This window comes from Schistocerca gregaria, chromosome X (assembly GCF_023897955.1).
Source record: "Schistocerca gregaria isolate iqSchGreg1 chromosome X, iqSchGreg1.2, whole genome shotgun sequence".
NCBI lineage: Eukaryota > Metazoa > Arthropoda > Insecta > Orthoptera > Acrididae > Schistocerca > Schistocerca gregaria.
The window spans coordinates 78,033,992-78,055,486 of NC_064931.1; the positions used below are offsets into that span (position 1 = coordinate 78,033,992).

The 21,495-nt window shown below is 44.6% G+C and overlaps 1 protein-coding gene across 1 annotated transcript in view; it reads right to left on the bottom strand.

Annotated features, from left to right (window-relative positions):
* Nucleotides 1-21,495, bottom strand: part of LOC126297912 (Down syndrome cell adhesion molecule-like protein Dscam2) — a 72,651-nt gene that overhangs the window by 20,768 nt on the left and 30,388 nt on the right. Inside the window, exons 4-5 of the mRNA XM_049989220.1 lie at nucleotides 15,200-15,305; nucleotides 6,708-6,874 (exon numbers count right to left, since the gene is read on the bottom strand). Coding sequence (XP_049845177.1) covers nucleotides 6,708-6,874; nucleotides 15,200-15,305 — 273 coding nt within the window. The remainder of the gene's footprint in view (nucleotides 1-6,707; nucleotides 6,875-15,199; nucleotides 15,306-21,495) is intronic.

The following is a 21,495-nucleotide window of genomic DNA, read 5'->3' on the forward strand; positions in this document are numbered from 1 at the left end:
ATATCATTTTCCATATGTTTGTTTCTATTTAGTCAGTGGTTTACAGCATGCTGCACATTGATAAAGTTTGGGGTTTGTAGAGAATTATTTTGAAGTCTGTATCTTGGGAATTATGATGAACTAGTGATCGGTAGGGTATAGCCTAGTGCCTGATATTGAGAAGTGGAGCTAAAATGGTGTAATATTATGGAGAAAGTACATGTGTTCTTGCAGTCTATGAGTCTGGGGATGTTTGTAGAAAAGCGAACAGACAAGGAAGGAGAGACAGTAAGGCGTTTGTGCTGAGGGGAGACGATACCGAATTTGTAAAAAGAGTTCTGAGGGTGACGTAAGTCCACTGATGTAAGAGGTTCAAATGGTTCAAATGGCTCTGAGCACTATGGGACTTAACATCTGAGGTCATCAGTCCCCTAGAACTTAGAACTACTTGAACCTAACTAACCTAAGGACATCACACACATCCATGCCCCAGGCAGGATTCGAACCTGCGACCGTAGCAGTCGCGCGGTTCTGGACAGAAGCACCTAGAACCTCTCGGCCGCCTCGGGCAGCGATGTAAGAGGGAAGATTAGCTCTGAGTGTCGCGTCTGTAGAGAGAAAGGGCAGGTTGACGGTGCTTTCCGTGGATTGGAGAGCATTGCAGTATATAGACGCTGTAGGAATAGGATATTTTTTTCGCATGCTGTAGAGATATACTGGATAAGTGCACTCTTTTGTGTCAAATGTGTATATACTGCATTGTAAAGTTACTGTGGTTTACATTGTGTAGCGTTTGTGTATACAGCATTGTAAAGTTACTATTGTTAATGTTATGTAAAGAGTAGAGAGGAAGTCGTAAGGACGTTAGAGATATTTCCAGAGTAACAGCGGCCAAGAGAGTGTATTTCCGATACTTAACTCATTGTCGAATGCCAATCAATTGAGACCGTGATCGTAACATTTAATTGTAAGTATAACGACATCAAAGACTTCGGTATTCGTGAGTGAGAATATCATTTTTTGGTCTTTTTGTTTCTAGTTACTCAGTGGTTTACAGGATGCTGTACTTCGAAAAAAATTAGTGTGTTCTTGTAGTCTATGAGTCTGGAGATGTTTGTAGAAAAAGCGAGCAGGCAAGGAAGAAGAGACAGTAATGCATTTGTGTTGAGGGGAAGCGATCGCCGAATTTGTGGAACTGCTCTGAGAGGGACTTGTGTCCATTGATGTAGAAGGGCTGATTACCGCTGAGTGTCACGTGTGTAGAAAGAAAGAGCAGGTTCACAGTGCTTCCTTAGGAATGGAGAGCATTGGGGCATGTAGTCGGTATTGTAAAGTTACTGTGGCTCACATTGTGTAGGCTTTGTATATATTGGATTGTAAAGTTTCTATTGCTTATGTTATGGAGGGAGTAGAGAGGATGACCATGTGTGTGTGTGTGTGTGTGTGTGTGTGTGTGTATGTGTGTGTGTGTGTGGGTATGTGTGTAGATTGAGGGGACTGTGGAGGTAATTTAGCGATCTCTGTAAAACTAAGCACATAAAGCCTCAGAAAGAAAACCAGTATCGTACTTCGATAAGGGGGCCTTAGGAGATTAGGCCTGTAAATTCGATAAGGAGGAATAAGAATGATTAATAGGTTGTGCAGGGATATAGGAGGGTTGAGAACATTAGCGTATGTTGAGAGCTGGAAGGGTAGGAGGTTAGAAGCGCATATAGTATTATTTTCGTGAACAAGTCCTGTTAGGATAAGAATTTGAATTTACACATAAGCTGAGAAAACACGAAAGCGAGTGTTAACTGTTTCAGGGGACACTACACAATTTCGGAGAGGTTGTCTAGGCTCTTTATTTTTTTTACATAGTCAGATGATCATTTTAGATTGTGAGGGGAGGGGAGTGCTTGGATGTGTGCGGACACTGTGTGTGAACACGCTCTCGGCTATTCTGACAACAGACGTGAAGTTTGAGATGTGTCCAAATGGTCCGACAAGCAATGGAATGCGGCCTTAACCTGTGTGTAGGACCACACTGAGTTAGGAGGGTGACAGACGACGCATGTGGCCTGGCTTGGATAGTCGTGTTCGGCGTCTAGGTGATATGAATTTTTCCGGTGTTAGGTGTGAATGCGGCTGTCATCAAGTCATGTTTGAGGGGTCGAACAGAGACCGTTGAGTGAATTGAGAGCTGTCAGGCGTGTGACTTAGTGTGGGACAAGTTGATTGCGCGTGTCTGTTCAGTTATTTTGCTATGCGTTATTTGGACAGATTATGAGTACTGAGTGTGTTTACAGTTATTTGTACTGCATTATATAGGAGCACTTTGATATTGTGCACTGAAATTGGGAGCTGTTTGCGTGTCTGCTGACTGTGCAACATGACCCCAGGTACATCAAGGCGAGTGTTTTTTGCATAAGAGTGATAAATATGCTCGATGCCTAAATACAATGTACATTAAGATACAGAATATGTGAGAGTTCGAGTTGGTTCTTATATTTTCTACTTGGAGGTTTTGTCAGATCGATTTGCGGAGGCACGTGGCTACGAGCGCGGGAGGGTTGGGATTGCAGCATATCTCCGTCTCTCAGCGGTTAACTACAGGTGGGGCGAGCAATGTTCTTAGCTTAGGCACTGGGGGTGTGCTCTGGCTATGTCCTAGACCGTGTGGTTACAGAGGAGTATGTCCGACGTGAATTTAAGGTCCAGGCTGTGACGTGGGTGTTCTCGCGCTCGTGGTGCATGAGAGAGGCAAAGCTGACGATTTTGAGTCATGACATATGACTTAGGTTAGTGGCTTTGTTTGCCACAATTTTATTGTGTTGGTAGCGAAACACGAACTGACCATCAGAATTCAAACTTGGCTTATTTGTATAGACAAAATGTGCTATAGGTTAATGTAGGTTAAAAAAATGTTCAAATGTGTGTGAAATCTAATGGGACTTAACTGCTAAGGTCATCAGTCCCTAAGCTTACACACAACTTAACCTAAATTATCCTAAGGACAAACACACACACCCACGCCCGAGGGAGGACTCTAACCTCTGCAGGGACCAGCCGCACGGTCCATGATTGCAGCGCCCTAGACCGCTCGGCTAATTCCACGTGGCTAATGTAAGTTAGTACGCGTTAGTAAACGGCAGTACACATTAGTACATGTTAGCCAATGGTCATGGGCTGGTAAGGGGACGTGGTAGTTGGTAGAAATTTTACTATTTCATTCCAAGTCCACGTGGGCGTGGCAGTTTTCCGCATTAGAGAGGTTAATTAATTGATCAATTTAATTAAGTAGTCATGCGAGCTTTGTTACATTCACTTGTGGGGGTATTAAGCTAGGCGCGCGCGATGGCTAAGGTGTACGGGCGTGTGTTTTCGCGACAATCTTGGATTAGGTAAGCGGAGAATGTGAATTTAATAATGAGAGTCGGATGATCAATTAACTTAGCGAGGGACGTTGTGGCGAGCACATGTGCTGGACCACCTGCTGTGGCGTCATGGCGGATTCCACTCTCGACCAAACTTTGGCGCCAAACGTGTGGCAGGGCATTCTTTGTCACCCACGTGCTGGATCAACCGACCGACTGTTGTGAAGTCTTTAAGATTAGTGCTACGCTGTTCATTCATTTTCACTCCCAGTCACTGTGCCACTCAAGCTACCTACCTTTCGGTCGTACATCTGACTCACACCGGCTGAATCCGAGTAACGGATCGCTCCCCACTGCGTTCCGGAAATTATCCCTCAAAAGAACACACATTTTTAGAATCAAAGCTCCAACTTCTCACCTAGTAGATATTTTTCAGTTATCCAGTGTGGTGTTTTCCCACACAGTGTGAGTAGAATTTTGTTGTTTTGCATATTTTCGTGTCTGACTGACGCCATTCTGCCCACAAAGAAGACGGAGAAAAACTTTGGCTGAAGCAACCGTATAGCGCTCCCACAGGAACACCTGAGAATGCTGTCTTTTGTACGGATGCAATTTATTATTTCCCGCCTGAGATTCTTGGGATAGTTACCGGTGCGCACCGACTATGTAACCTGCCTAGGCCAAGGCTCACACAAATCTTCTGCAGAATATCCAGTACACTAATTAGCCGAAGCATGCATCTAGGTATGTAGACATGAAACTACATGCAGCACTGTAATTGTTGCACATTCGCATAAGACTGTTTCACTAAAAGCACACAGTCTCTCTTCTCGGTAGCCATAATGTTCACTCACGTTGTGACTTGCCTTATGACAGTGTGGATGTCATACAGTGTACAGCCCCAGAATTGCACCTGGTGCCCACAATGGGATTGTTTTTTCAGTGTAAATCTATTCAGCATCAACATATCAGGATATCTACCAAGTTTTGCTGGGGGACAATAATTACATCGCACACTGAACGTCCGCGATTAGCTGCACTTTACTTGTAACCACCCAGGATGCATGTGTATACAATTTTGCGTACATAATGGTTACCAAAGAGACATATATGTAAGAAATTTTGCGTAAATCTTAAGGAAATCATCTAACTTGACACCATTTTTACACATCATTTTAATCCTTGGTTGTAACTGACAGAAGAAGAGCAGGAAGTGGTGGAGCATAAAGCACGATAGAGCTAGTTGTCTCTTGGATTTGTTATTACCTGATTATTGGGGGAGGGAAGGGGAGGGTGTTTTAAATGGTTCAAATTGCTCTGACCACCATGGGACTTAACTTCTGAGGTCATCAGTCCCCTAGAACTTAGAACTACTTAAACCTAACTAACCTGAGGACATCACACACATCCATGTCCGAGGCAGGATTCGAACCTGCGACCGTAGCGGTCGCGTAGTTCCAGACTGCAGCGCATAGAACCGCTCGGCCACCCCAGCTGGCGAGGGTGTTTAAATTTCCCACTAGGCTAATTAGGCTATTCCTGCCATCTTGGATTTTTTATTGGCTGTTTTATTTTTTAATACTTCGCTATGACTGGTTCGAAATAGGAGGGAGGGGAAGGGGTGTCACTAGACACTGATGAGGATGAAACACTGATAAGAGTGGTGATGCCACTACATCAATGACTCGGTCGTGTGATGTCACAAATGTAAACGAAGTGTGCTGGAATCTTCATAGGTATATTGCGTAAGTCAATAATTGTATGAAATACCGAAAAACATTTTTGTTGCCCCTGTATTCCTTCAGACAAACAACCTGAAAAATGGGAATAGGTGACCGCCTTAGACATTTAGTGAGGCAGATGACATGCCCAGTACCATTAGAAACATTTTCCACGGATGAATAAAAGTACTACAACCATATATGATTAAAACTGATTGCTGTTTCGTTGAGTTGATTGGCAAGGGTCGAAAGTGATTTACATCAGTGACTACCTTTATTGTGCACGTCGAACTATCGATTTCATGAGCACGTGGCATGTTGTGTAGAGGCTGGCAACACCATTGAAATGTTCAAATGTGTGTGAAATCTTATGGGACTTGCCCGCTAAGCTCATCAGTCCCTAAGCTTACACACCACTTAACCAACATTATCCTAAGGACAAACGCACACACCCATGCCCGAGGGAGGACTCGAACCTCTCCCGGGACCAGCCACACAGTTCATGACTGCAGCGCCTCAGGCCGCTCTGCTAATCCCGCTCGAGGCAACACCATTCCCAACCACTGGAAGCAGTCAGTATACTATTACTACTCCGCCGGGATCAGCTGCACAGTTCATGACTGTAGCGACTCAGGCCACTCGGATACCGCGTGTCGCAACACCATTCACGACCAGTGCAAGCAGTCAGTATACTATTACTACACCGCTGGGACCAGCCGTACAGTCCATGACTGCAGCGCCTCACGCCGCTCAGTTAACCATGCGAAGTGCAACACCATTCCCGACCACTGGAAGCAGTCAGTATACTGTTACTACTCCGCCGGTACCAGCTGCACAGTCCATGACCGCAGCGCCTCAGACTGCTCGGCTAATCCCGCGCGGCGCAACACCATTCTCGACCACTGGAAGCAGTCAGTATACTATTACTACTCCGCCAGGACCAGCCGCACAGTCCATGACTGCAGCGCCCTAGGCCACTCGGCAAATCCCGCGCGGCGCAACACCATTCCCAACCACTTGAAGCAGTCAGTATACTATTACCACTCCGCCGGGACCAGCCACACAGTCCATGACTGCAGCGCCTCAGACTGCTCGGTTAATCCTGCACGGCGCAACACTATTCCCGAACACTTAAAGCAGTCAGTATACTATTACTACTCTGCCAGGACCAGCCGCACAGTCCATGACTGCAGCGCCTAGGCCGCTCGGCTTATCCCGCGCGGCGCAACACCATTCCCGACCACTGGAAGCAGTCAGTATACTGTTACTACTCCGCCAGGACCAGCCGCACAGGTCATGACTGCAGCGCCCTAGGCTGCTTGGCTAATCCCGCACGGCGCAACACCATTCCCGACCACTGGAAGCAGTCAGTATACTATTACTATTCCGCCAAGACCAGCCGCACAGTCCATGACTGCAGCGCCCTAGGCCGCTTGGCTAATCCCGCGCGGCGCAACACCATTCCGACCACTGGAAGCAGTCAGTATACTATTACTACTCCAACAGGACCAGCCACACAGTCCATGACTGCAGCGCCTCAGACCGCTCGGCTAATCCCGCGCGGCGCAACACCATTCCCGACCACTGGAAGCAGTCAGTATACTATTACTACTAGTACTATTACTGCCGCCACAAGCGGGATGGGGCTCACCTCCACCCGGCGCTCCCCTGGCACGGCGGAGGAATGCAGCGACTGTCCGTCCAGCAGCCAAGATACAGAGGGCAGCGGGGAGCCGGCGGCCTCGCACTGGGCTGACCAAGTGTCTCCGGGCTGCAGCGTCGCACTGCTGAACGCAGACACCAGCACCGGCGACGAGTCTGCGGGCAAACGCTACACTCACTGCTGGCAGCCTCCGTCGGTGCGGGTACTCGTATCTACGAAATTCCTTCCAAGTGAACCAAGTTATTATTGTTTACAGCAAAAGTTTCAAAATTGTTTCTGTCGTACAGGATAGAAAGTGCATCAGTAGGTAAGGCACTTGTGTTAACCACTCACAAGGGGAGGCCGCTAATTATGAAATTCAGATTCGATTCATAGTGCGCGTAATAAAAGCTCATGGCCAGAGGTGTAATGTGGCAAAGCACCAAGATGCACTTCTCAGCCGTTGTCGAGAAAATCGACAGTTAAAAGAAACCGTTGCGGTGAAATACTCTCTACGATTACTAATTTTCTAATTTTCTACAACGTCGTAGCTGCGGAAAACGCTCGCGTTCGTAATCCGAAGGTGTCCGGATCGAATCTCGCGCTATGCAGCCTTTTTTTTAGTATTTGTTTTTTGTAATTCCAATATATATATATATATATATATATATATATATATATATATATATATATATATATATATATAGTGGAGTCTCTATTCTAATTCGTTTCGGAATATCGTTTCTACGTCTTCCGTTAACTATACGTGGTAAAGATTATGAAGACAATTAATAGCACATGTGGAATACAACTTTGTTTGCGGAAAACATAATCATGTTCGATGTCGCCAGTTTTTACGCGACGAACGACTTTCAACAACTTATTATATGCATAATTGTTACTACTGATTGCCGGGAATTTTATATATATGAATTACAAAAAACAAATACTAAAAAAAAAGTTTCATGGCGCGAGATTCGATCCTTCGACCTTCGGATTTCGCACCCGAGCGCTTGCTGCTGCGCCACGACGCTGCAGGAAGCTATTAATCGTAGATAGTATTTCACCGCAACGGTTTCTTTTAACTGTCGATTTTCTCGATAACGGCTGAGAAGTGCATCTTGGTGCTTTGCCACATTACACCTCTGGCCATGAGCTTTTATTATGCACAGTATGAATCGAATCTGAATTTCACAATTGGCGGCCTCCGCTTGTCAGTCATAAACAGACAAGTAAGTAATTCTGAGGTAAGGCATTTCTATTAACGACTCAGTCATAAACAGACAAGTACGTAATTGTGAGTCATGTTCCCCAAGCTTCTACCTAACAAGGGAAGGAACACAGCTCGAGTATACACTGGAGCGCCAAAGAAACTGGTATAGGCATGGGTATTCAAATACAGACATGTGTAAACCGGCAGAATACGGCTCTGCGTTCGGCAACGCCTCTAGAAGACAAGTGTCTGACGCAGTTGTTAAATCGGTCACTGCTTCCGGCAGGTTATCAATATTTAAGTAAGGTTGATCGTGTTATTATAGTCGGCGCACGAGCGATGGGACATAGCATCTCCGAGGTAGCGATGAAGTGGGAATTTTCCCGTACGATCATTCCACAGGTGTACCGTGAATATTAGGAATCCGGTAAAACAGCAAATCTCCGACATCACTGCGGCCGGAAAAAGATCCTGCAAGAACGGGACCAATGACACCTGGAGAGAATCGTTCAACGTGACAGAAGTGCAACCCTTCCGCAAATTTCTGCACATTTCAATGCTGGGCCATCAACAAGCGGCAGCGTGTGAACCATTCAGCGAAACATCGTCGATATGGGCTTTCGGAGCCCAAGGACCACTCGTGTGCCCTTGATGACAGCTCGCCACAAAGCTTTACTCCTCGCCTGGGCCCGTCAACACCGACATTGGACTGTTGCCGACTGCAAACATGTTGTCTGGTCGGACGAGTCTCGTTTCAAACTGTATCGAGCGGATGGGCGTGTACGGGTATGGAGACAACCTCGTGAATCTATAGACCCTGAATGTCAGCATGTCAGCAAAGGACTGTTCAAGACAGTGGAAGCTCTGTAATGGTGTGGGGCGCGTGCAGTTGGAGTGATATGGGGCCCCTGATACGTCTGGGTACGACTCTGATAGGTGACACGTACGTAAGCATCCTGTCTGATCACCTGCATCCATTCACGTCCATTGAGCGTTCCGACGGACTAGGGCAACTCCTGCAGGACAATGCGACCACCCACACGTCCAAAATCCCCAGACATTAACATTATTGAGCATATTTGGGATGCCTTGCAACGTGCTATTCAGAGGAGTTCTCCACCCCGTCGTACTCTTGCGGATTTATAGGTAGCCCTGCAAGTTTCATGGTGTCAGTTCCCTCCAGCACTACTTCACACATTAGTCGAGTCCATGCCACGCCGTGTTGCGGCACTTCTGCTTGATCGCAGGGGCCCTACGCGGTATTAGGCAGGTGTACCAGTTTCTTTGGCTCTTCAGTGTATATATGTATTCTTAGGGGTATACGTAGAGATAGTGCAGAAATTTGTACCTTAATATATACAAACATCAGTAAATCAGTGTTTTTCTCTGTGTGTCTGACGGCTTTTCTACAAACACATCACATAATTTACTACCTGATGTTTTCTTCATAGTTGTAAGTGTACCACGAACTACGCCTGTCAGTACAAACTTTCTGCTTGCGTCCACACTTCAAGACTGACTTTCTTGCCCAGTGAAAGATAACCGCTAATGGCTTGTTTGAGCCACCCATGTTTGGAGGTCTGACTGTGGTACCGTCCAATGGTCGTGGTACCGTAACAAAGTCGACACTCCACATTGATACCACGGAAGATAGCGATGTCTCGCTGCATACTGTAACGACGAATGCGAGGTACTGGAGCAGCCACACCTTTCTCCCAGCTCAGCCGGGTAGAGGAAATCTCAGCCCAGTTCGTGACCTCTGGTTAGCACACTACATTGCCTAGTTAGCCACATGTGTTACTTGTATGTTAGAATGAACAACTATTTTTCAGAATTTTGTGATCTTCATAATTCAAGAGAAGAGTTAGTAGAAGTTTCCATGAAGTGATTATTTAGTATTGACAGATAGTCGTAAATAATAGGCACATTCTTGTGGCAATAGAGTGTACAAAGATATGCAAATCTCTAACATTCTTGTAGTAAATTGAACTAATATGTCATATGTTGTAGTTATACTCCACCGTCTGCCACACCGATCAAAGAAACTACAGTTATAACGGACGATTGTAGTTTCGTCTGGTCATATCACTAACCGACCTAACAAATACTACTTCGTAATAGCTATAGTTATTAGTCTGCAGACGAAGTAAATATTGATGTAATGTTGTTCAGTACACTGTCCTTAGTCATCAATAGAGATATTTGCACTAACACCACCATCACTCTATATACAGGTTGGTCCATTGATCGTGACTGCGCCAAATATCTCACGAAATAAGCGTCAAACGAAAAAACTTCAAAGAACGAAACTTGTCTAGCTTGAAGAGGGAAACCAGATGGCGCTATGGTTGACCCGTTAGATGGCGCTGCCATAGGTCAAATGGATATCAACTGCGTTTTTTTAAAATAGGAACCCACATTTTTATTACACATTCGTGTACTACGTAAAGAATTATGAATGTTTTAGTTGGACCACTTTTTTCGCTTTGTGATAGATGGCTCTGTAATACTCACAACATATGTTACAGACGTAGGTAAGTTTGAACATTTTATTTCGGTTGTTCCAATGTGATACATGCACCTTTGTGAACTTATCATTTCTGAGAACATATGCTGTTACAGCGTGATTACCTGTAAATACCATATTAATGCAATAAATGCTCAAAATGAGGTCCGTCACCCTCAATGTATTTGGCAATACGTGTAACGACATTCTTCTCAAGAGCAGTAGTTCGCCTTCCGTAATGTTCGCACATGCATTGACAATGCGCTAACGCATGTTGTCAGGCGTTGTCGGTGGATCACGATAGCAAATATCTTTCAACTTTCCCCACAGAAAGAAATCCGAGGACGTCAGATCCGGTGAACGCGCGGGCCATGATATGGTGCTTCGACGACGAGTCAACCTGTCATGAACTTACTTTACTTTTTCGTGTCCGGAGATTTGTTTCAAAGCCTTTTAGCCCAATGTCGGGCCAATTCCAATGTTTCTCTCTTCTCAAGCCATAGTTCGTCAATGGTACAACTTGTAGGGCAGATGGAGCACTGTAGAAGGTGTTCCATATCCTGTACTTCACCAGAGTCGCATTTTTTGTCTCCTTCGTCGTTGAAGCCCCATTTGACTAGGTTTGCTTTAACTGGTGCTACGCCTGTTCTGATGCGGTTCAGTGTTCTCCAAATCTTCCAGCTTGATGTACTGCCGCTGGGTATTTCTCGTGAGGCAAGGTAGTCCTTCGGAGGCTCGTTCAATTCGCTAGTGAGAAATGTTTTGCGAGATTTAAGTCTGCTACGTCCACAAGAAAAACCATGCAGCGGGTAGCGCTCGTCGAAAGCCTGTTTAAATTTTTCTGTATGTTCGTGCGCATTTATTCGGGATTCAGGAGATGAGAATCCAGCTGCTTTGTATATTTTCCCAAGTGGAGTAGGTTTCATGCATCCTGTTGTTAGCCTGCATGTTTCATTAAGGACTGTAGTGAGATTTCTGGCATGTGTGGATCGAGACCATACAGGACATGCATATTCTGCCGTGGAGAAGCAAAGTGCTTGAGCAGTTGTTCGTAATACAGTCGGACTAGCTCCCCATTTACTATTCGTCAGTTTTCTTAAAATATTGTTCCTGGTAGCAACATTTTGCAGGTTTTTTCAGAGTGATATCCGTACGTCCGTGATCTATCCAACACGACACCAAGGTATGTTGGTTTGTCCGTATGGTCCAATTTGTTGCCATTCCAGGTGACCTTCAGCTTCCTGTTTGCCTGTTTTGTGCGGAGGTGGAAAGCACTAACCTGTGTCTTAGATGGATTTGGTTTGAGGGAGTTCTCTTTATAATATTCAGACATTACATGTAGCGAGCTTTCTAATTTCCCTTCTACTTCCTCGAAGCTATTTCCTTGCGCTGTAATGGCCAGATCATCAGCATACAGGAAATGGGTAGTACGTTCCGGTGTTGCTTGATCATTGGTGTATAGGTTAAATAGTAGGGGGGCAGCACACTGCCCTGGGCGAGACAGTTCTTTTGTCGACGCCATCGGCTTTTTTTTCCCTTCCAGCATTACATAGAACTGTCTATTTTGCAGCAGAGATTCAATGATTTTTGTGAATTGCTGATCCTTAAATGTACAGTACAGTTTTTCCATGAGCTTTTTATGGTTGACGGTGTCGTATGCAGAACTTAAGTCCACCAATGCTACACCTGTTATTTGTTTGTTTTCAAGCCCTTCCTCTATGTGTTCTGTGAGTACTAGTATTTGACTGGTTCATGATTTCCCGGGTCTGAATCCAGCCTGTTGGGGAATGAGCTTTTGGTCTGCGATATTTGCTACGCGGTTTAGGATTATTCGTTCGTACAGTTTGTGCAGATGACACAGGAGTGCTATTGGGCGGTAGTTCTTCGGTTGACCTGCGTTTTTCCCAGGGTCTAGTAGCGCCACTACCTTTGATTTCCTCCACATCTTTGGGATCTTACACTTTTTTAAGCAATGATTAAAGAGCTGCAGGATCCATTGGTTGGCACTAGGTCCGAGCTGTTTGATCTGTTCCACGCATATATCGTCGACTCCCGCTGCTTTCAAGTTTTTCATTGAGTTCATTCCATGATTACGATCTGTCATGGTAAATGGTATTTCGAAGATGCTTGACTCTTGACTCTGAATTCTGCTGATTTTTTTTTCTGGCATTTCTTGTTGGGTTTTCCATTTAGTAGGAGCTGATGGGCAATTGGATTGGGTGTTACTGAAGAGCATTGTTTAGCTGTCCCAATGTCACAATTAAGTTTTTTTATTAAGTTCCAAGCGACTTTGCTACTGTGGGTCATATCCATTCTTTCCAGAGTTTCGACCCATTTCCTTTGCCTTGATTCACTAATCAATGCTCCTTCTCTGTCCCCCCCCGCCATGAAATACGCTATTCACTACCGCTTCAACCGCTCGCGAGCTATGTTCCGGACATCTATCATGTTAGAAGTACAACGACATTCTGTCATGTAGTGAAACATCTTGTAGTAACATCGGTAGAAAATTCGTAGGAAATCAGCATACATTGCAACATTTAGATTGCCACCGATAAAATGGGGGCCAATTATCCTTCCTCCCATAATGCCGCATCATACATTAACCCGCCAAGGTCGCTGATGTTCCACTTGTCGCAGCCATCGTGGATTTTCCGTTGCCCAATAGTGCATATTAAGCCGGTTTACGTTACCGCTGTTGGTGACTGATGCTTCGTCGCTAAATAGAACGCGTGCAAAAAATCTGTCATCGTTCCGTAATTTCTCTTGTGCCCAGTGGCAGAACTTACACGACGTTCAAAGTCACCGCCATGCAATTCCTGGTGCATAGACATATGGTACGGGTGCAATTTGTCTGCTGCCGATGTGTGGATTAGCCACGACAGGAGCTAAAACACCTACTTAGGCATCATTATTTGTGGCAGATCGTGGTTGGCATTTCACATGTGGCTGAACACTTCCTGTTTCCTTAAATAACGTAACTATTCGGCGAACGGTCCGGACACTTGGATGATGTCGTCCAGGATACCGAGCAGCATACATAGCGCACGCCCGTTGGGCATTTTGATCACAATAGCCATACATCAACACGATATCGACCTTTTCCGCAGTTGGTAAACGGTCCATTCTAACACGGATAATGTATGACGAAGCAAATACCGTCCGCCCTGGGAAAATGTTATGTGATACCACGTACTTATACGTTTGTGACTATTACAGTGCCATCTATCACAAAGCGAAAAAAGTGGTCTAACTAAAACATTCATATTTCCTTACGTACTACACAAATGTGCAATAAAAATGGGGGGTTACTCTTTAAAAAAAAAACGCAGTTAATATCCGTTTGACCTATGCTAGCGCCATCTAGTGGACGAACCATAGCGCCATCTGGTTTCCCCCTTCAAGGTAGACGAATTTCGTTCTTTGTAGTTTTTTCATTTTATGCTTATTTGGTGAGATATTTGGCCCGGTTACTATCAATGGACCACCCTGTATATTCGTTCAACATGGCAAAGACTATAATGCATCAGGAAGAAAAAATACATCAGAATAACACACCACAAAAAAGACACGAATCGTAATAAACCAGATATTAAATGAGAAAAGGAAACAACACTATACACGCTACAAACCGAACATCCTAACTGAAAAAGCACTAAACCTCATAAATCGAAAAGAATTATTTAAGAAAGAACTTAAATGCATTAATGAGATAAGATAAACACTATACATCTAGCACACTGAACATTACGCAGCCATTGGAGGGCTTCCTCAGGGACACTGTGGATCTCTTTAATCTCTCCACCTTTGAAAACATACCACGCAATTCGAAATATGATCTGTAGTGTGAAATTCACTGCACTCACAGAAACTTCATTCGCAAGATCCCACTTTATCATTAAGCTTTTATAGGGACCCGTTCCAGTTTTAATTCTGTTTAGCCTCTTCCGGATGAACTTGTTTGGTCACGTGAGCAATAAGGGATACATTTTGCGTGGTGTTTTTTTCGGCAGTGCCAACCACTTTCTTCCTTTAGAACATCTAACCTTCGGATAACTTTCCAATGAGGTGTCGTCGACTTCAGTCGGCCCTTAGTCTGTAAATGATTATGAGTTGGGAGACTGCATTGCTTTAATATTTTCTTCCATTCCTTTTCTATTACAGCTTTGCGTCTGATGTTTGGTGGTTGTAAATTGGCTATCACTGCTAACCAGTTTGTGGGGGTCGGTTTATTTATTTTACGAAAGTAATACAGTCACGGAACAAACAAGACATATATGGATAAAATTAAGTTGAAAACTTGGGCAGTTAGTGACTCTAATGCCTAAAATAGAATAAAAATGATTTTGGCAGTCGTAAATCAGATTTCCTGTAGTGTCTTTCAGTAAAACGTAGCATATGCTATGATGGATCCTTACACAGAGCTACGGCGAATTTCCTTCTTTATTGTTGAATCCGAGGTACTCTTACACTTCCAAGGACTGTACTGTGGAAGGGACATTGACACTCTGCCGTCTTTCTGTCCTTCGATCAAAGCTTTAATGCACCAGTACCTCTCCTCTGCTTTTTCAAACGTCACTCTTTCATGTCTGCTACACCAACCCGGCCCAGATGAAAAATTTAATTCAGCAAGATACTGCAGCTTTGAACCTGTTGTTATAATACAAGACATTGCCATGTTGCAGAATACCGGTTAGAGACTGACGGTGTTGCAAGGATACCAGTGAGACAAGAGCTCGCAGTGGTAGTACAGAGCAGTCGGTGCTGCCTGGAAGGCCTCACCTCCCAACATTATCTCTGCAGTGCCCTGGGCCGTCTCCTCGTTGTTGGACACCACGCACTGGTACATCCCTCGGTCTGACCTCTCCACGTGTTCTATTCGGAGAGTCTGAAAACAGCAGGACACATTTACAGTAGTACAGGTATAACAATGTATCATCTTCAAAAGAAGTATCAGAATTTTACATAGACAGCCACAGTTTTACATATCGAAAGATTTGAATTTTCTAGCAGTCATCATGTCTGTAAAAGCGTGCAAACCCAAAAAGATTATCAGAGCCGGATGTGAAAATTGTCAGCTACCCTGAACATAAGCAAATTTAATGAAATATGCGCAACTACAAAAAAAAGTACCCGATATCATTAGATGATCGGCTATCAGTTTCAGTCCAGAATTATGTAAGGTGCAACGATCCCATAAATCTACCTGAAAGGAAGGCAAATATCAAAATCAGACTTATCGAAGGAATCTTAATGGAGACTAATTCTGATCAGCCAAAGTATCCGGCCGGCGGATTTGTTTCGAGGCCCGGTGCACCGGCCAATCTGTGGATGGTTTTTAGGCGGTTTTCCATCTGCCTCGGCGAATGCGGGGTGGTTCCCCTTATTCCGCCTCAATTACACTATGTCGGCGATTGTTACGCAAACAAGTTCTCCACGTACGCGTACACCACCATTACTCTACCACGCAAACATAGGGGTTACACTCGTCTGGTGTGAGACGTTTCTTGGGGGGGTCCACCGGGGGCCGAACCGCACAATAACCCTAGGGTCGGTGTGGGGCGGCAGAGAGGTGAAGTGGACTGCGGTAGTCATCGTGGGGTTGTGGACCATTGCAGCTGCGGCGGGAACGGAGCCTCTCTGTCGTTTCTAGGTCCCCGGTTAACATACAATACAATACATACAATCAAGACCACTGCGCACTGCGAGGTTTAATGCCGCCTCGTGACACTGCGGCTATGTGATGCAATAAAGAAGGTATACAAGCTGAGTAGTGACGAATGGGGAATCATTCGAGAGGCGATGGGGGTCACAAATGGGAAAAATCCATCGACATAAGTGGCTCTGGGAAAGGAAGCTTTTTTTGGTCTGGTACCTGGGAACGAACATCACGCAAACAGCAAAATTGGTCAGTAGTTCATATTCTACTGTCGTAAGCATCTGTGGAAAGTGGTTGAGGGGTGGTGAAACCATTAGTAGGTGACAAGATGTTGGACGTTCACGTCTGATCACGTAACGTGGGGGTCCGAGGCGCATCGCCTCCGTAAAGTAGGATAGGCTGTATTCTGTGGCAAATTTGATGACAGAGTAAAATACTGGTGCAGGAAAAAGTGTTTCGGAGCACACCACTCAGCAATCATTGCTTAACATGGATCTTCGTGGACGACGTCCCCTATTTGTCTTGTTCCCACTTTGACCCAACTACATCGTAAATTATAGGATTATTAGGAACGATATGATCGAGATTGGTGTGTGGATCAATTGAAACATGTCATCTTGTCGGGTGAATAACATATCTTAGTACACCAGGTCGACGATCGTGTCGAGATACGGTATTATACAGGCAAACGACTTCTCGAAACATTAACTGGACCACGGACACATTCTGGCTGAGGAATTATTACGTTATGGGGAAATATCACCTCGGCTTCCATGTGGCAGTAATCGAAGGCATCATCACAGCTGTGGACTACGTAAAATATCACTGCAGACTATCTGCATCCTTTCAAGCATGGTGTCTCCCTGATGGCAATGGTATCTTCCAGCACGATAATTGTCCAAGTCACAAATCCAGAATCGCATACAGTGGTTTGAGCAGCATGGTAGTGAACTCAAGTTCATATCATCTGACCTCAATCCAATGAAAAACATCTCTGACCTATTGGGAGACAGCTCTGCACCCACAAACCATCGGCCCATGATTTGTGGGAACTACATGACCGGCAGAGCGGTTCTGGGCGCTTCAGTCTGGAACCGCGCGACCGCTACGGTCGCAGGTTCGAATCCTGCCTTGGGCACGGATGTGTGTGATGTCCATAGGTTAGTTAGGTTTAATTAGTTCTAAGTTCTAGGGGACTGGTGACCTCAGATGTTAAGTCCCATATTGCTCAGAGCCATTTGAACCATTTTTGAATTAAATGACGAGTATAGAGGCATCTGGTGAAATGAAATGATCGCATGGCATAGATGGCCGTGATTCATCACATGGAGTAGTTCGGACCCCGACTTGCAGGTGTTTTAAGTTGATGCCACTTAGCGCTACCTGCGTGTCAATGATGATGAGGACAACACAACACCGAGTCCCTGTCAGGAGAAAATCTACGACCCGGCGAGAAATCGAACCCAGGTTCACTGCATGGCAGTCAGACCTACAGACCACACAGCTAAGGGGGCGGACGAGACAGCTGGTGCCACATACAAATGGAAACCTACCAAGGCCTGAAACTTTCTGGCAGATTGAAACTGGCTGGTGGACTGGGATTCGAATCTGAGAGGTTTTTATGGAAATTCGGCTGTGAAGGTGAATCATCAGTAGTTGTTGGATAGCTCAGTCGGGATAGCACTTGCCCACGAACGCGAAAGGTGCTAGGTTTGAGTCCCGGTCCAACATACAAGTCTTGATCTACCAGGAAGTTTTAAATCAGCGCACACTCCGCTGCAGAGTGAAAATTTACTTGCAAACAAGCCCCTACGCAGTGACTGTAGAGTGAAAATTCATTATGTCCGCCAAGGACTCCTGGAATCTACATCTGTATTTCTTATCAAAGGTGGGCCAACAGGATATTTAGCAGACGGTTATAATTTGTGGGCCATGAGTTAGATCTCTTACAAAAACGTCTTTAGAGCAGATTGCTTAGCACTGTTCATCAGTTTGGAACCTTTACCAAATTTAGTTAACAGCAAAAATAGATTCGACTCCAACAAGAGGTACACGATTCGTCATGGGTTTGTTTCATAGCGTCAGAATGTCACAGAAATTTTCCACAAACTACTATTGGAAATGTTACAAGGAAGACGTTGTGCATATCTGAGATACTTAAAAGTTCAGATGTTCAGATGTGTGTGAAATCTTATGGGGCTCAACTGCTAAGGTCATCAGTCCCTAAGCTTACACACTATTTAACCTAAATTATCCTAAGAACAAACACACACACCCATGCCCGAGGGAGGACCCGAACTTCCGCCGGGACCAACGGCACAGTCCATGACTGCAGCGCCTTAGACCGCTACTTAAAAGTTCTGGGCGCTCACGTTCCAGAATGAGGCAAGGAATGTGCTACTTCGTGCAACATACATATCGTCTAATGATTTCAGTGAGAAAATTAGAGACCTTCAGGCTCATACGGAGGGGTACCGACAGCCTGTCGTACTGCCGACTATCTGGTAACTGAATAGAAAAGAGGGAAAATGATTCTGGCTTAGTAGGCTTAGTACTATGTACGGAAATACTGGTAACTCGCCACTCTGGACAAAAGGGTTTGAGTTAAGACTTGTCTGGACACTGTGAAACTATACTGAAAGCAGATTGTTACGGTTTTTAAGTGTTGAAATTCACTTCCAAAACTCACGAGATTTATTATTTACTACACAATTATTGTTCACTGTCAAATTTAAGTCTTTGTAGTGTTCTTTTAGTAGAATTTCCGGTAGGTAATACATTGGTGCTAGCAGTTCGCAGGCATACGATAAGATCCTACTACAGCCTGTGTCAAAAACATCTTCAAACAGAGAACACGTACAGTAAATTTTGGAGGTCAAGCAGTTAATCTGTCAACAAACATTGTACTCTCTGTTCAATTTCGGTTTTACTTATGTGGCTCTTCTAGGCTGCAACTTCACATCAGCCTTGCACTGTTGTGGCTGCATGACCGAGCGTGGACAGAGGTAACTTTCTCAGTCGGTTTTCTCTTTCTTCGCGGCAGCGTACATTAAGGATTTTGGTTGCTATGCGGGACCTGAGGTAGGCTGTCAAGTGCCGTTTCGGTTTTCTCGGCACTCCGCGGAGATCGGACCAAAAATTCGACTTCTCACTTCGCCTTGCTCCGGCTCTTCGAAACTCCATTGAAAAATGAAATGTCGTGTGGCTAGGGCCTCTCGTCGGGTAGACCGTTCGCCTGGTGCAGGTCTTTCGAGTTGACGCCACTTCGGCGACCTGCGCGTCGATGAAACTCGATTAAGGCAATGCATTAAAAATAAATAGTGTTAGGTACGGAAATATTTTAACTACGTTTCTATGGCACGAACATCTTCGAAGTTAGCAACATCTGAAAGAGGACATGTCAACATGTGGGTTACAGAAATGCACTTAATTCTCAGGACTCTCTACCGACTGCTTTGGTCGTTTCCTGTTTACATTTCAAGTACTGAACAGATCATCATCTTAGGAGCTGGTAAAACTATTCTGTCGTCATTTCCAAGCGGTTTACTGGGCATGAAATGGCAGAAGTGCGCACTTGTCTATGGTATCGCACTAAGCTGTTCACGTGAGTCCAGTGGTATTTGTGACGAGATGTTCTGGATAGGACTGGTCTGTGTCATCCAACATTGGCGTAACTGACAGGCGATTACGATAAAATCTTCCCTTATCAATCAATCGATTGCACGGAGACGAACAGTAAGTGCTTCACATTTAGATCAGGAAGTTCTCTAGTGGGTTGAGGGAGGCTCTGTACAGAATACGCGAGCGTTTTCTGAGCGTGAAAGATGGTTTAGAATGTGCTACATGAGAACTAATTACACATCTAGCACGTAGAACAACTACATCATCTGCAACGACAATATTTTTTTTCAAACATAAATTTGTTTAATTTACTGTTGCGCAAACGTTAGGATGGGTTGGGATTGTTCACCGAACCATCGACTAGCAAGAGTTTGGCGTGAACATTACGACAGGAATTCTACAGAACAGTTCAATTAGTTCGTGCTCACCTCCAGAGAGACTGATCGTAGACAAATTGTTCATTATTTTCCGTCATATGTGTCTAAAATTGACAGAGAATGTCATATATCATACACATGTAAGCCTATAATTCCAGCGTGACGTTGCTCCTGCTATCGTTAGTTACTCCGTAAACGATTAAACCATGGTTTCACCATAGCACCATTACTTGTTTTGGCCTCACCCCTTTCAAAGTAGATATGTACATTGTTAGTATCTCCCATAAATTTTAGCAACATGATTTCATCATGAAATACCGGCACATATAGAAAAATACCCTGTATTATAGCTTAAGGCGTGAAGCTGTTTACCATGTAGCAGCATTCGAGCTCAGAGATGCAAGGCGCAATTGACTGTTACGCATTCATAGCAGCGTTGCACTGTTTTATTATGACACACTATGGTTTTCCATGTAGCACTGGGGAATGGCGTAAGGTTGAAACAGTCTTGACAAAAAAATAATGGGTTGTGGCACCGCACAGTTGCGGTGTAACTATGGTTCTAGTATTTACATAACGTTGAACATCTGCATAACCTAGTAAGAACAGTAGTGTTTTGCTCAACAGTGTTTTGCTTCAGGTTCAAGAGTACTAGGATACAAAATATAGTGCGCGATGGATCGTGAGAGGTAGACTTGTTGACTCGGTACTAGTGGACTAGTTTCTGAAGGGTCACGTGAAGAATTGGGTGTACCGCAAGCCTGTAGAGGCTGTGGAAAACCTCGTGCTTTCCATTTCAGTGGCTTCAGACATTTTCAGACAGATACGAGGAGATTTTGACCGGTCATACGGTCCCTCCTGAAAAGATGAGTTTTCTGCTCCAGTGCTTAACTGGTGAATGTCAAGCCGTTGCCGTTGAAACAGTGCTCCAGTAATAAAAAGTCATCAAAATGACGTCTAGAGTTATGATTTCATTTTCTTCCACATCTTTAGACGTTCCGGTACCTTCAAAAATAATGTTAAAAACTTAGATGTTTCCGAACTACGTTCCTTGTCTCAGTTAGTTTGCTTGCAAACAGTTAACTATCGTTGGAAGTGCTTGCGGTAACTTTGCAGCAGACGGATGCTAGAACTTAGTCCCTGTCTTTCGACACAGCTGAGCTGTCTGAGGACATGGATCAGCCTTCGGAAGATATAGATCGGATACGATGTATAGCTGTGATACAGCCATACTTTTGATTCGTCATCGGCGTTTCACGTTCAGAATACGATTGGAAGACTGTTTGTCCTCATTTCCAAGAAGAAATAACGAGGTGAAATTTGAAACCTGTACTCATATATCACTTTCTGTGTAAGGTGATGAACGCCAAAAATTATAGGGTAAAGAAACACAGGTTATACTCCGACTACTTACCGAGATA